This window comes from Zophobas morio, unplaced genomic scaffold (genome assembly GCF_036711695.1).
Source record: "Zophobas morio isolate AGI-343-1 ecotype UQ-CSIRO unplaced genomic scaffold, CSIRO_AGI_Zmor_V1 ptg000023l, whole genome shotgun sequence".
In the NCBI taxonomy this organism is placed as follows: domain Eukaryota; kingdom Metazoa; phylum Arthropoda; class Insecta; order Coleoptera; family Tenebrionidae; genus Zophobas; species Zophobas morio.
In genome coordinates this window covers 14,407,305-14,417,797 of record NW_026972128.1, presented here as the reverse complement: position 1 = coordinate 14,417,797, position 10,493 = coordinate 14,407,305, and the positions used below count along the sequence as shown (strand labels likewise).

Sequence of the window (10,493 nt, the reverse complement as noted above, 5' to 3'; positions counted from 1 at the left end):
GAAAATGATTCAAATTACGAAACTTACGGAACACATTTGCGACAGTTTATAGGTTATGTTATTACTGAGTTAAAAATTTTGGATAAGAATTAACAGATTTAAAAAAATGTCTTTACAAGCCGCAGCTCAAACCACAATTCTTCTCGGTCGGTGTGTACCGTGTCTTAAGCATAATGCTTCCAAATTTAAAATCAAAAGACTGGAATTGGACACTAATCTGTTGATGGTAATTTGATAAATACAAATAATTTCCGTTTTAATATTAAAATTGTTGTAGTACTTTGGTAAAGAAGAATACGTATATGCACATGACCCACAAAAAATGTGCAAAACTGGTGACGTCGTATTGATTGAACAACTCCCAAAGAAAATGACCCGTTTAATTACACATGCTGTCAAGAAAGTAGTTTATCCACTAGGAGACATCACAGATCCTATGACAGGAAAAAAAGTTGTTTCTGGCAAATATAGAGATCATATTGAAGCTGTAAATAAAGTATATGGTAAAAAAGAAGGGGCTTTTAAATATGAAGAGGCACCTCCAAGAGGGTGGCAAGAGGACAAAAAGGACTTCACACATGCAGAAACTTACATCAAATATCATGAATCAGAAAAAGATGATCCTTATGCAGTATAGACATTCAAGAGTGAACTAGTCCCAGTTAGTTAACAGTTTGTGGAGAGTAAGAGAACTGTTTTGAAATTTAACTTTGAGCTACTATAATTAACAGAAAAGTCATAATACTTGTTTTAGGTTTTTATAAAAATTAAACAACCTAATACTTCACTAAAATCACGTTGTCAACAGTCTTTATTTAAAATCTTAAAATCTCGCAGTTTAAAGTACATTACATACATTGCTCTATGTAAACAAACGTTAGCAACAAAATTTTGCTCAATGTTGAACTATTCAGGTAACAAACTTTCACAATTGTATTGTTACTACTTTAATACTGCACTTCTAAAAAATATAATCGAAATATTTTAAAAAATTAGCCCTACTTTTTAATTTAAACCTACTAATTATTTGACAAGAATTCTCTTTCAAGCGCAGCACCCATCATATTCCATTCTCCATCATCAACTTCATCTGGAGCTTCCATGCTTCCATCGCTCTCTTGTGAATCAGGCTCCAAGTCTAATTCACTACCTACATATTCACCTCTTCGGAATTTTATACTAGGTGATTCATCATCTTCAGTACTATTACTAGGGTCATTACTAAGATCATTTTCTTCTCTTTTTCTTTTGTAACCTTTAGGGTATTCTGCAGTTAAGGAATCTTCACTACTACTGCTACTACTAGTGCTGCGATTGGGTTCATTCTTCTCTATATTAGCTGCAGCTGTTTTGGCGTTTTTTTCATCTTCACTAGTATCACTTTCATCATCTAAAATATCTTCAACCTAAAAATTAAAATATGTTTTTTTTTTTTAATATCAGATCAGTTGATATTTTACCTCCTTATCCATATCTGCTATATCAGCACTGGAGAACGACATCAGTGGGTTAATGGTATCCATAAACCTTCCACTGGGTGTTCGTTTTCTCATTGCTGGAGTATTATGTTCCGGATAGCTGATTATATGCTCTGGGCTGCTGCAATGTGGTGGAGGATGCCTGTTTTTTGATCCTTTACTATTAAGCGCAAAAATTTTCTCATTAACGTGTTCCCATCTTTCTGCACATGACCACAGCCAATCAGGAGTTACGATTTTTAAATTCTTTTTTCTTCTGCCAGCATTTACTTTTGCAGTACCAGGTCTCACAGCAACTAAATGTGTAGTGTCTTCTTCTAATTCTTGCGTAACCTCAGCTCCCAAACTCTTTGCTATCTGGTATGCCTTTGACTGCTCCAATTTAATATGAGTTGGAACTAACCCACTAAAAACTAATTTACAACCCTTGAGAACACGTCCTCGAACCCTTGGAATAACTTTTTTTAAATCAGGCACTTCTCCTGATTCCATTCGATCGTAATCTTCATAAAAAGCTTGATGAATTCGTTTTAAAATGTCTTCTAGGTGTAAAAGGTAATCATCTGAGTCTTCCACTTCAATTAAATGATTTTCAGGGCATTTTGTTTCTTGATGATTTTGTGTATTACAGTCGCTTTCAGGTTGCGTGTCCAGATTTTCTTTTAATTCAACCTGTGGTGTTTCTGATTGTTTTTCAGTTTTATTTTCAACAATTTCCGTGGTATCACCATTCTGTCCAGCTTCGTTTGGCTTAGTTTCAGGTTTCTGACTGTCATCTTTTTCACTATTTTCAGTTGAATCTTTTTTAATTTCATTATTTGTATCACTAGCATCATTCAGCTTCACTTGATCATTATTTGAAGTTTGTTCTTTTTTTATCACTTTGACTTTTGATAAGTCAACACCAAGTTTATTATCATTTTCATGTTTATCTAAACCAGGTGGCGCATTAATATCACCAGTGTGTTGAAAAAAGTGATAGGGCTTTACATGAATTAAATTAGCAGCATTTGACCAAACATCTTCTCGGTCATCAATTATGCACACCATATTATCACCACAAGGAAACAGCGCCCTAAAAAATAATGAATGTCAGAAATACTAAAATACAATCCAAGTTCTTTGAGAACTCACTTCAAATTTGCTTTTTTACTAGTTGGGTCAAAACATTCATCTCTGGACAAAATTCTATTTGAAAAAAATCTCTGATCTCTGTCTAAAAATGCTGCAATCATGTGTGCATAATTCCTGGCGCCAAAGGTGCATATATGCAATTCAAATAAAGGATATATGTTGTTCAAAAAATCGTGAGTTCCAGGTCTCAGTCTTGTATAGTACCAAGGTGAATTAGGACCATACAACTGAAAATGGTACACATCCTTGATGTTTGGTTGAACATTATCATTAGTTGTGTGAATTAATGTTTGATCTAAATCAACTAATAAGACTAGCTTACGATCCTTCAGTAGTCTGTCAACGTCGGCCTTTCCAAGTTTCTGGGCTAACTACATAAAAAATAAGTGAATGATCACCCTCTGCTATGATATTTTACAAACCTCTTCACTGACTTTTAAATCTGGAATTGCGTGAACCATCGGCACAGAAGCAGCCACAGTGACGTCATTTTTCCGAAGATCTGTACCGCATTCGCCACACATATCATTCATAACTGTAGGATGTGTGCACTCTTTAAGTTCACATAATGTTTCCCTACAAAAAAATTTAATTCAGTTTCGCGCGCTTTTTTGAAAATCACGCTTACCCTGGCTTGACAATGGCGCCTTCCTGCGCCACAATCTTATGAATTGTTCCAGCTTGTGTTACCTTTAATTTACGTTGTTCCTCCTTGGAAGCCCCATCAAAATCGTATAAAAGAATTACTCTACCGATTGACACTGTATTTCCTTCGCTGACTTTCCATTTTAAAATTTTTATAGGTTTTGTTTGTTGCTGTGATATGCACATCGTTTTTTCCGCCATCTTGAACGGAACCGGGTTCACTCATGAGCGCCAATCACAGACCTCATTGGCCCGTATTCGTGCATCCGGCCGTTGACCAATCATTCGTTGCTTCGGCGCGCGAACTTTTTCAAATATGCATCACTATGGACTTGGTAGATTTTTTGCTCGAGCGATTAATAGAACAAGTTAATGGCAATACAACTTATATTTGATTATATTACTTGAAGCTTACATAAAAAATTTACGTTTTACAATACAAATTTATTTACTTTCATGAAAGATACACTACGATTTGGTATTAAGAATACAGGTCGCAACAAAATATATAATAACTTATTATCACCAACAACAGAAAAAAAATATACGTGTAATTTATTTGAGATGTCTTGTTTGGTACTCTTAAATACAAGAAATAAAAACAATAAATATGTGGCCTGAATCAGACTACCTATACGACACTCTTTAAAATAATCACAATAAGACTTTCATTACATAAATTAGTGGGTACCAATATCATCACATATACGAAAATACTCTGGATGTTTTTTCAACTGAATGATAACGTGATGTGCAAATTCTCTAAGTTGGAAGATATCAGATCATTAATTTATGTAATAAACCTGTGCAGTCACTTTCAATATTTTTTAATAAGGGTTTTTCTATCTTACACATAATTAAACCCTCGAGACAGATAAGTAATTAACAGCAACTTGAACCCTGAGAACCACCTGCACCACCAGCACCTGGCAGTGATGGATTTGTAGGGGAATGTTGTGGACCGATCTTTATGCCATTTGCCTTAAAAATAAAATATAACATTAATTAAGAAGTTATACACCATGGTATTGATTATTTTGAAAGGTCTGCATGCCTAACCAGCATTTAGAAAATGTCAGGTTTGAAGCACTTCTTGTGCATTCATTAGAGCAGAAACTTGAAAGCAGACAAACTAGTTCACCTCATTATTGATGTCAAAAACGCCCTCTTGTATTTTCTCATATATTTCTTTTGCGGTATTTATAAAAGCTTCCTCAACATTAGCAGCGGTTTTGGCTGATGTCTCCATAAAAACTAATCCATGTTCTCTGGCAAAAGCTTCACCTTCCTCTTTCTTCACTTCCCGTCTACTTTCAAGATCACTATTTAAAAAATAAATGATTGCCTAAATAGGACAATGTTAAGCAACAGTCATCACCTTTTGTTACCAATCAGCATGATAACCATATTTGAATTAGAGTGTTGGCGTGCATCATCAAGCCAAGTAGTCAGATGATTAAAGGTCTCTCTTCTTGTAATGTCGTAAACTAAAAGAGCTCCAGCCGCACCCCGATAATAAGAACGAGTAATAGATCTAAAAGCTTCTTGACCTGCAGTATCCCATATCTGTAACTTTATTTGTTTTCCATCGATTGTGATCATTCGAGCTCCAAATTCCACACCAATTGTTAGATCATGAACTGGTTGGAACCTTTTGTCTGTGAATTGTAGTAACAAACACGATTTTCCAACACCTGCAAACGTTATTGTTTACTTTGGGTAGATAATAGGTATTATCAATATTCCTTTAATGAACTGATTTGTGCAGCAGAAACCTACACATTTCATTGGGGTTAAATAAAAAATAATTGGCACGCGAGTACACCTGTCTGCTTTTAAAATCGTAATGCCCAAAATTTAAAAACAACAACACTATGGACCTTGACATCTCTTCAAGATGAATAATACATTGTCACCCAATGCAAAATATGAAATCAAGACGTTACCGTACCCGTCTCAAGATACAACACTGAAGGTAGTACATACCTGTATCGCCTATAATTATATATTTAAACAAATACGCGTACGACATTCTGGCAAATGAGAACTATAAACTAAATATATTTCACTCACTATCACTGAATATATCAACTTCGTAAAAAGATGACAGCTGTCTACTGTACGTCATCCCCTCGATAATGCGCAGTTGCTTTTTGCGCAGAAAACAAAGCCACCTCCGCATTGGTCAATAATGTTGAAATTCTCTTCCTTCCTCACTAAAGAAATCATGTATAAATTATTATGTCGTCATTAAATGAATAGTTAATGTTTAGACTTCCGATAAGCGTTGTTCCTTTTTATTATTATTGCAGCAACATTGTTTTGCAACCGTACAATTATTATTTTTTTGATTTTGGTGACACTGGTTTACAAGGACACTATAACCGGGAATACAAATGTAATTTAAAAACAAATTAATGCTAAAACTAACCGTACAGCCAGATAACACATTTTAACAACGTATAAAACAAAGGCAATTTTTTCAAACACAGATTTTTTATTTACAAAAAAGTTTTTACGCTACTATTTTTTTCCAGAAAAAAATTATGTTGAAACAAAACAATTGCAGTGCTTTGAATTTGTTAAATTATTAATGAATGAAATGAATTATTTTTTCTTTCCCTTTTTGGTACTTTCTTTGTTGGTACTTTCAGTTCCATCTCTCACAGGTTGCCAGTTCAATGGTTTTCTACGGTACATAGGCCATGGTGGAATTGTTAACTAAAATAGCATGTTAAAAGCAGAATTTTGTCAATGCGTTTGCATACCAAAGCAGCTAAAACAAATCCTGCTCCAAGTATATAAACTGTTTGTGAAAACTGCTGAATAATGTAGCCCCAAACTAATCCAACAACACCAAAAAGAGTAATAATTATACGTGATAACTTTTCAGCTGTTGCTTGACCCTCGAAATCCTGAAAACATATGAAATGTGACAGCAAAACGCTAGCATTCCTCAAAGTTACCATGTGGGTTGGAATTGACTGAATGAAATTCATGATGTATCAAATTTTTCAAAAAGTTTCCAGCGGCACTTGATACTATATTATTTACTAAATTTATTGTAATTCAATAAATTTCCAAGTACACGTCAACAGGTCAACTAAAGAACACGGTTTTTGTTTACGTAAAAATGATGTCGTTGATGGAACAAGTTTGACAGTTATGACAGATAACACGTAGTCGTAAGAAGTGACAAGCTGAACGAATAGATGTCACTAGTGATAGCCATCTGTCATTTGTACTCTTGGTTGCATACGTAAAATTTATTACGAAAGTGTCACATTTTGTGTTAATTTTATAAAATTTGTTAATTTTGTAAATAAAACCTGTGAGAATGTGGATAGAGGAGGCTGAAGAATTGTTTAAAGGATATTTACCGTATTATGTTTTGATCGTTTTGCCTATTTTTATTATAATATCACCAGCTAGCCCTGTCTTGGCCTCACATGAATTCCCAGTTTATAGAATGCAGCATTTTGATTTACACGGAATGTCTCATGGTATGAAAGTGAAATTTACTCAATAAATACTACATAGTGAAGATTTAAAATACAATATTCAAGAGTGAGGTTATGTTGAATTCGATTTTAGGTTCGAGGAGTGCAGCAGTTAATCTAGAAGCAAGGTCGTTAACAGACTGGAGTACTTCGCGGCATTGTATCATAGTGAAGTTGCAAGATTTGTCAATAGATCACTTTCGAAACATCAGGCAAAAAGCTGGAGCTCTGTTGGTGGTGTTACCAAATGATTTGTCAAAATTAAATGCCGAAGAAAAGCAGCATCTTCTTTTGCTTGAGCATGATATGTTGTCACAAGAAATTTCGGTACCTGTGTATTTTGCCATCTGGACATCTCAACTTGAGACTATACTAGATGAAGTATCTCAAAATGTAGCCACTAATGATTTAAGTAAATCTGCTGCTGAGGCAATGATTAGTTCAGTAGCAGCAAATGGGTACCAATTTGTCGTTTCTCCGGGTACAACTAGTGTTAAGCAAGATGTTAAACTTGCAACTATTCAGGGACATCTTCCAGGATACAATCAGGATGGTAAAGTGCCAACTGTTGCCATAGTGGCTCACTATGACAGCTTTGGTGTCGCTCCTGTAAGTTTAATAATAATACTTGAGTTTCTTGGTTTTCAATTTTTCACTTTCTAGAACTTATCATTTGGAGCTGATTCCAATGGATCTGGTGTTGTTATACTTTTAGAATTAGCTAGACTTTTTTCCACTTTATATTCAGATCCAAAAACAAGAGGCAATTATAATTTACTGTTTCTTCTAACTGGAGGTGGAAAAATTAATTACCAAGGGAGTAAAAAATGGCTTGAAGATCAATTAGATGCTTTAGATGGCTCAGTTATTCAAGTAAAACCTACCAAACATTTGTGGAATGACATAATAATTTTAAATTGTAGGATGCTTCCTTTGTGATGTGTTTAGATACATTATCCGCGGCAGATTCATTATACATGCACGTTTCTAAACCACCTAAAGAAGGATCTCCTGCTTCCTTATTCTTCAAAGAACTCAAAACGGCAGCTGATCAATTTTCCACAGTCACTGTTGACGGTGTCCATAAAAAAATTAATTTAGCTGATGATATTTTGGCTTGGGAGCATGAAAGATTTAGCATTAGAAGACTACCCGCTTTTACGCTTTCTACATTAAAGAGTCACCGAGAAATGAGCAGAGGAACAATTTTGGATACCAGAAAAAATTTGGATGTGAATAAACTAGTACAAAACGTAAAAGTCATTGCTGAAGCATTATCAAATTTTGTGTACAATGTTTCTCAGGGTGAAATCTTGGGTGGTTCTTTGGTAAGTTGGATTATATACAGTAATTACAATAATCTCATGTAAATTATTCTAGGATGTTGATAAAAATTATATTGAAGCATGGATGGACTATTTAACGTCTCAGCCACGTTCTCCACAACTTTTGAGTAATAAAGATAATGCTCTAGTCACATTTTTAAAGGATAATTTAAACAAATATCTCAGAGATGTTAAAGTGTCTTATGCTGTTCCTGACAAGCGGGATCCAGATTTTCTGTTTTATGATGTTACCAAAGGGACTGTGAATGTTTATAGGTAAAATAGTACGTTTTTTATGTAACTGGATTAATGCATATTATTTTCAGTGTTAAACCAGCAATATTCGACCTTGTGCTGACATTTGCAATAATTGTGTACCTGGGTGTAGTATATTTGTTTGTACAAAAGTTTTCACTTCTGTATGCTACTGCATGTTCTTTAACTTCAAGCAAAATTAAACAGAATTGAAGATTTTAGCTGCCAAAACCAAACAGTACTTCATGAAGAATAATAATAGTATCCTTAAATATGGTGTATTATTGAACCATTATATGTTATTACATTATTTCTTGTTATGTTTGCGAATATTTTGAATAAATTCAATCAATTTTTTTTCTTTAGTAAAGTATCTAAAACCAAAGTACCTCACCTACAAAAACTATATACACTGCGTTCTAATCGTGGTTTTAATGTAAAATAGGACGATTTGGTTATAATTAATTTTTTACTGATTTGAGTAAAGTGCGATTTATTTTATTTATATATATTCATAGTAAAGTGGTCAGATGGGGCCAAAGGTGACAAAATATTCGTCCGACAACGTAACGTGGTTGAATGATACAACAAAAACTACGCACCTAACCTTACTTTCGTTCGTTTTAATTATTTTATCTTCACCCACTTCATTTTAGAAGTTGAATAGCATCAGTCCACTTTTAGTTTCTACAGTCCTTTATGAGTGTCGGAATTACTTTTTATACATTATTTCAAAATGGTAAAATATAGTATATTTACATACGAAACCCTGGTCCATGCCACTGCCGGAGCTGCGGTAAATAGTAACAAAATATCTAAACCTACAGACATATTATTTAAAAACCTCTTTCCAGGGAAGCATAGTGGCGATGTCGGTTATGTACCCACTGGACAATGTAAAATTTAGAATGCAGTGTAAGTTTTTTTCATGTAATGCATAGAAATTTAACAACTTTTTTTCTGCTTATAGTAGAGGATAATTCAGTAAGTGGAAAGACGCCACTTCAAGCTTTAGTTCACATTTTGAAGAAAGAAGGAATGTAAGTTTCTTTAAATACCTATTTAATAATATCTTTTACAATTATTTTTTTAGTGAAGGTTTGTATCGAGGGATCAAACCAGCACTAACCACTTTAGGCGTGTCCAATTTTATATATTTTTACGCATTCCACGGCCTAAAATCGTTAAGATTAAATTGCAAAAACCCCACCCAAACTGACCTCATTTTAAGTATAGTTGCTGGAGTTATTAATGTCATCACAACAAATCCTCTTTGGGTTGTTAACAGTAGGCTCAAGTTTGACAGAAATCTATACTTTTCTGGATTGTTGGATGGACTCTTTCACGTCGCAAATACAGAGGGATTTAAAACTTTATGGTCAAGTTTGGGTCCTTCATTGTTGTTAGTTTCAAATCCAGCAATTAACTTTACTGTGTATGAGGCTTTAAAGCGTCGCACAGTATCAAGAACTGCGTTTGCCTTTTTCGTTATGGGGGCTGTTTCCAAAGCCATTTCTACAGTCGCAACGTATCCACTACAGGTTGCGCAAACACGACAGAGATACAATAAACATGCTAAAATGAATACAGCAGCAATGCTACTCGATATTGTAAAAAAAGGGGGGCCAACTGCATTATACCAAGGTCTAGAAGCTAAGTTATTACAAACTATTTTGTCTTCAGCTCTAATGTTCATGACATACGAAAAAATTGCTCAATTTGTTTTTACTCTCTTAATGAACAGGAAGGCAGCAGCTTTATAAATTTGTTTTTAATAACAAAATGGGTGCGAAAAAGTACTGTGATAATGTACAAAAAATATATAGTTCAGGAGAAAGAATGTTTAGACAAGATGTGCGGACAGATGCAGGAACATCACATTTTACTGGTACTCGAATATTGCATTTTTCAAATCATCAACTGAACCACATTTTGAAGTACAGGATGCTGTTTTTTTGTTTCCAACTATCGGCACATTGAATGAACATCTTTCTCTAACAATGCCAAACAGGTTTAGGGGTCTAGTCCAAAAGGGTGTAGTATTTTTATGGCTTTTAAATTTTAATAACATATTGTAGCGTAATTTTGTAAGATTACAATAAAATTGTCCAAAATATTTTTTTATTTTTAATTTGTGGCCACTTATTGGGATTCTG

General features: G+C 34.1%; 6 protein-coding genes across 6 annotated transcripts; 3 read left to right on the top strand and 3 right to left on the bottom strand.

Moving 5' to 3' along the window:
• The first annotated feature begins 8 nt into the window (after positions 1–8).
• On the top strand, positions 9–995 carry LOC135133940 (small ribosomal subunit protein uS17m). The gene is made up of 2 exons (XM_064062502.1): positions 9–226; positions 278–995. The coding sequence occupies exons 1-2, from the start codon at positions 107–109 to the stop codon at positions 635–637; spliced, it is 480 nt and encodes a 159-aa protein (XP_063918572.1). The 5' UTR covers positions 9–106; the 3' UTR covers positions 638–995.
• On the bottom strand, positions 784–3,563 carry LOC135133935 (RNA polymerase II subunit A C-terminal domain phosphatase). The gene is made up of 5 exons (XM_064062498.1): positions 3,241–3,563; positions 3,035–3,188; positions 2,613–2,983; positions 1,461–2,553; positions 784–1,406 (listed from the first exon to the last, which is right to left on the bottom strand). The coding sequence occupies exons 1-5, from the start codon at positions 3,456–3,458 to the stop codon at positions 1,020–1,022; spliced, it is 2,223 nt and encodes a 740-aa protein (XP_063918568.1). The 5' UTR covers positions 3,459–3,563; the 3' UTR covers positions 784–1,019.
• Positions 3,564–4,068: 505 nt separating this feature from the next.
• Positions 4,069–5,394, bottom strand: LOC135133939 (ras-related protein Rab-2). The gene is made up of 4 exons (XM_064062501.1): positions 5,244–5,394; positions 4,636–4,951; positions 4,399–4,579; positions 4,069–4,238 (listed from the first exon to the last, which is right to left on the bottom strand). The coding sequence occupies exons 1-4, from the start codon at positions 5,287–5,289 to the stop codon at positions 4,140–4,142; spliced, it is 642 nt and encodes a 213-aa protein (XP_063918571.1). The 5' UTR covers positions 5,290–5,394; the 3' UTR covers positions 4,069–4,139.
• A 340-nt stretch (positions 5,395–5,734) lies between these two features.
• LOC135133941 (signal peptidase complex subunit 1) lies at positions 5,735–6,428 on the bottom strand. The gene is made up of 3 exons (XM_064062503.1): positions 6,224–6,428; positions 6,026–6,172; positions 5,735–5,978 (listed from the first exon to the last, which is right to left on the bottom strand). Exons 1-3 carry the CDS (start codon positions 6,254–6,256, stop codon positions 5,865–5,867), a joined length of 294 nt encoding a protein of 97 aa, XP_063918573.1. The 5' UTR covers positions 6,257–6,428; the 3' UTR covers positions 5,735–5,864.
• A 73-nt stretch (positions 6,429–6,501) lies between these two features.
• Positions 6,502–8,695, top strand: LOC135133936 (BOS complex subunit ncln). The gene is made up of 6 exons (XM_064062499.1): positions 6,502–6,760; positions 6,852–7,366; positions 7,421–7,630; positions 7,681–8,085; positions 8,138–8,358; positions 8,409–8,695. The coding sequence occupies exons 1-6, from the start codon at positions 6,595–6,597 to the stop codon at positions 8,548–8,550; spliced, it is 1,659 nt and encodes a 552-aa protein (XP_063918569.1). The 5' UTR covers positions 6,502–6,594; the 3' UTR covers positions 8,551–8,695.
• Positions 8,696–8,776: 81 nt separating this feature from the next.
• LOC135133937 (peroxisomal membrane protein PMP34) lies at positions 8,777–10,453 on the top strand. Its single transcript, XM_064062500.1, has 4 exons — positions 8,777–9,133; positions 9,192–9,252; positions 9,308–9,377; positions 9,431–10,453. Exons 1-4 carry the CDS (start codon positions 9,074–9,076, stop codon positions 10,098–10,100), a joined length of 861 nt encoding a protein of 286 aa, XP_063918570.1. The 5' UTR covers positions 8,777–9,073; the 3' UTR covers positions 10,101–10,453.
• The last annotated feature ends 40 nt before the right edge of the window (positions 10,454–10,493 follow it).

Bases quoted from the DNA above. Each gene is read 5' to 3' on its own strand.
- LOC135133935 (XM_064062498.1), bottom strand. From the start codon at position 3,458: ATGGCGGAAAAAACGATGTGCATATCACAGCAACAAACAAAACCTATA. The intron at 3,189-3,240 runs GTAAGCGTGATT...ATTTTTTTGTAG, and splicing joins GGCGCCATTGTCAAGCCAGG to GGAAACATTATGTGAACTTA. The intron at 2,984-3,034 runs GTTTGTAAAATA...TTTTTTATGTAG, and splicing joins ATTTAAAAGTCAGTGAAGAG to TTAGCCCAGAAACTTGGAAA.
- LOC135133937 (XM_064062500.1), top strand. From the start codon at position 9,074: ATGGTAAAATATAGTATATTTACATACGAAACCCTGGTCCATGCCACT. The intron at 9,134-9,191 runs GTAAATAGTAAC...ACCTCTTTCCAG, and splicing joins ATGCCACTGCCGGAGCTGCG to GGAAGCATAGTGGCGATGTC. The intron at 9,378-9,430 runs GTAAGTTTCTTT...TTATTTTTTTAG, and splicing joins ATTTTGAAGAAAGAAGGAAT to TGAAGGTTTGTATCGAGGGA.
- LOC135133941 (XM_064062503.1), bottom strand. From the start codon at position 6,256: ATGAATTTCATTCAGTCAATTCCAACCCACATG. The intron at 6,173-6,223 runs GTAACTTTGAGG...ATATGTTTTCAG, and splicing joins AGTCAATTCCAACCCACATG to GATTTCGAGGGTCAAGCAAC. The intron at 5,979-6,025 runs GTATGCAAACGC...ATGCTATTTTAG, and splicing joins GATTTGTTTTAGCTGCTTTG to TTAACAATTCCACCATGGCC.
- LOC135133940 (XM_064062502.1), top strand. From the start codon at position 107: ATGTCTTTACAAGCCGCAGCTCAAACCACAATTCTTCTCGGTCGGTGT. The intron at 227-277 runs GTAATTTGATAA...AAATTGTTGTAG, and splicing joins TGGACACTAATCTGTTGATG to TACTTTGGTAAAGAAGAATA.
- LOC135133939 (XM_064062501.1), bottom strand. From the start codon at position 5,289: ATGTCGTACGCGTATTTGTTTAAATATATAATTATAGGCGATACAG. The intron at 4,952-5,243 runs GTATGTACTACC...TAACGTTTGCAG, and splicing joins TATAATTATAGGCGATACAG to GTGTTGGAAAATCGTGTTTG. The intron at 4,580-4,635 runs GTGATGACTGTT...TTTTTTAAATAG, and splicing joins ATGCTGATTGGTAACAAAAG to TGATCTTGAAAGTAGACGGG.
- LOC135133936 (XM_064062499.1), top strand. From the start codon at position 6,595: ATGTGGATAGAGGAGGCTGAAGAATTGTTTAAAGGATATTTACCGTAT. The intron at 6,761-6,851 runs GTATGAAAGTGA...ATTCGATTTTAG, and splicing joins TTTACACGGAATGTCTCATG to GTTCGAGGAGTGCAGCAGTT. The intron at 7,631-7,680 runs GTAAAACCTACC...TTTAAATTGTAG, and splicing joins TAGATGGCTCAGTTATTCAA to GATGCTTCCTTTGTGATGTG.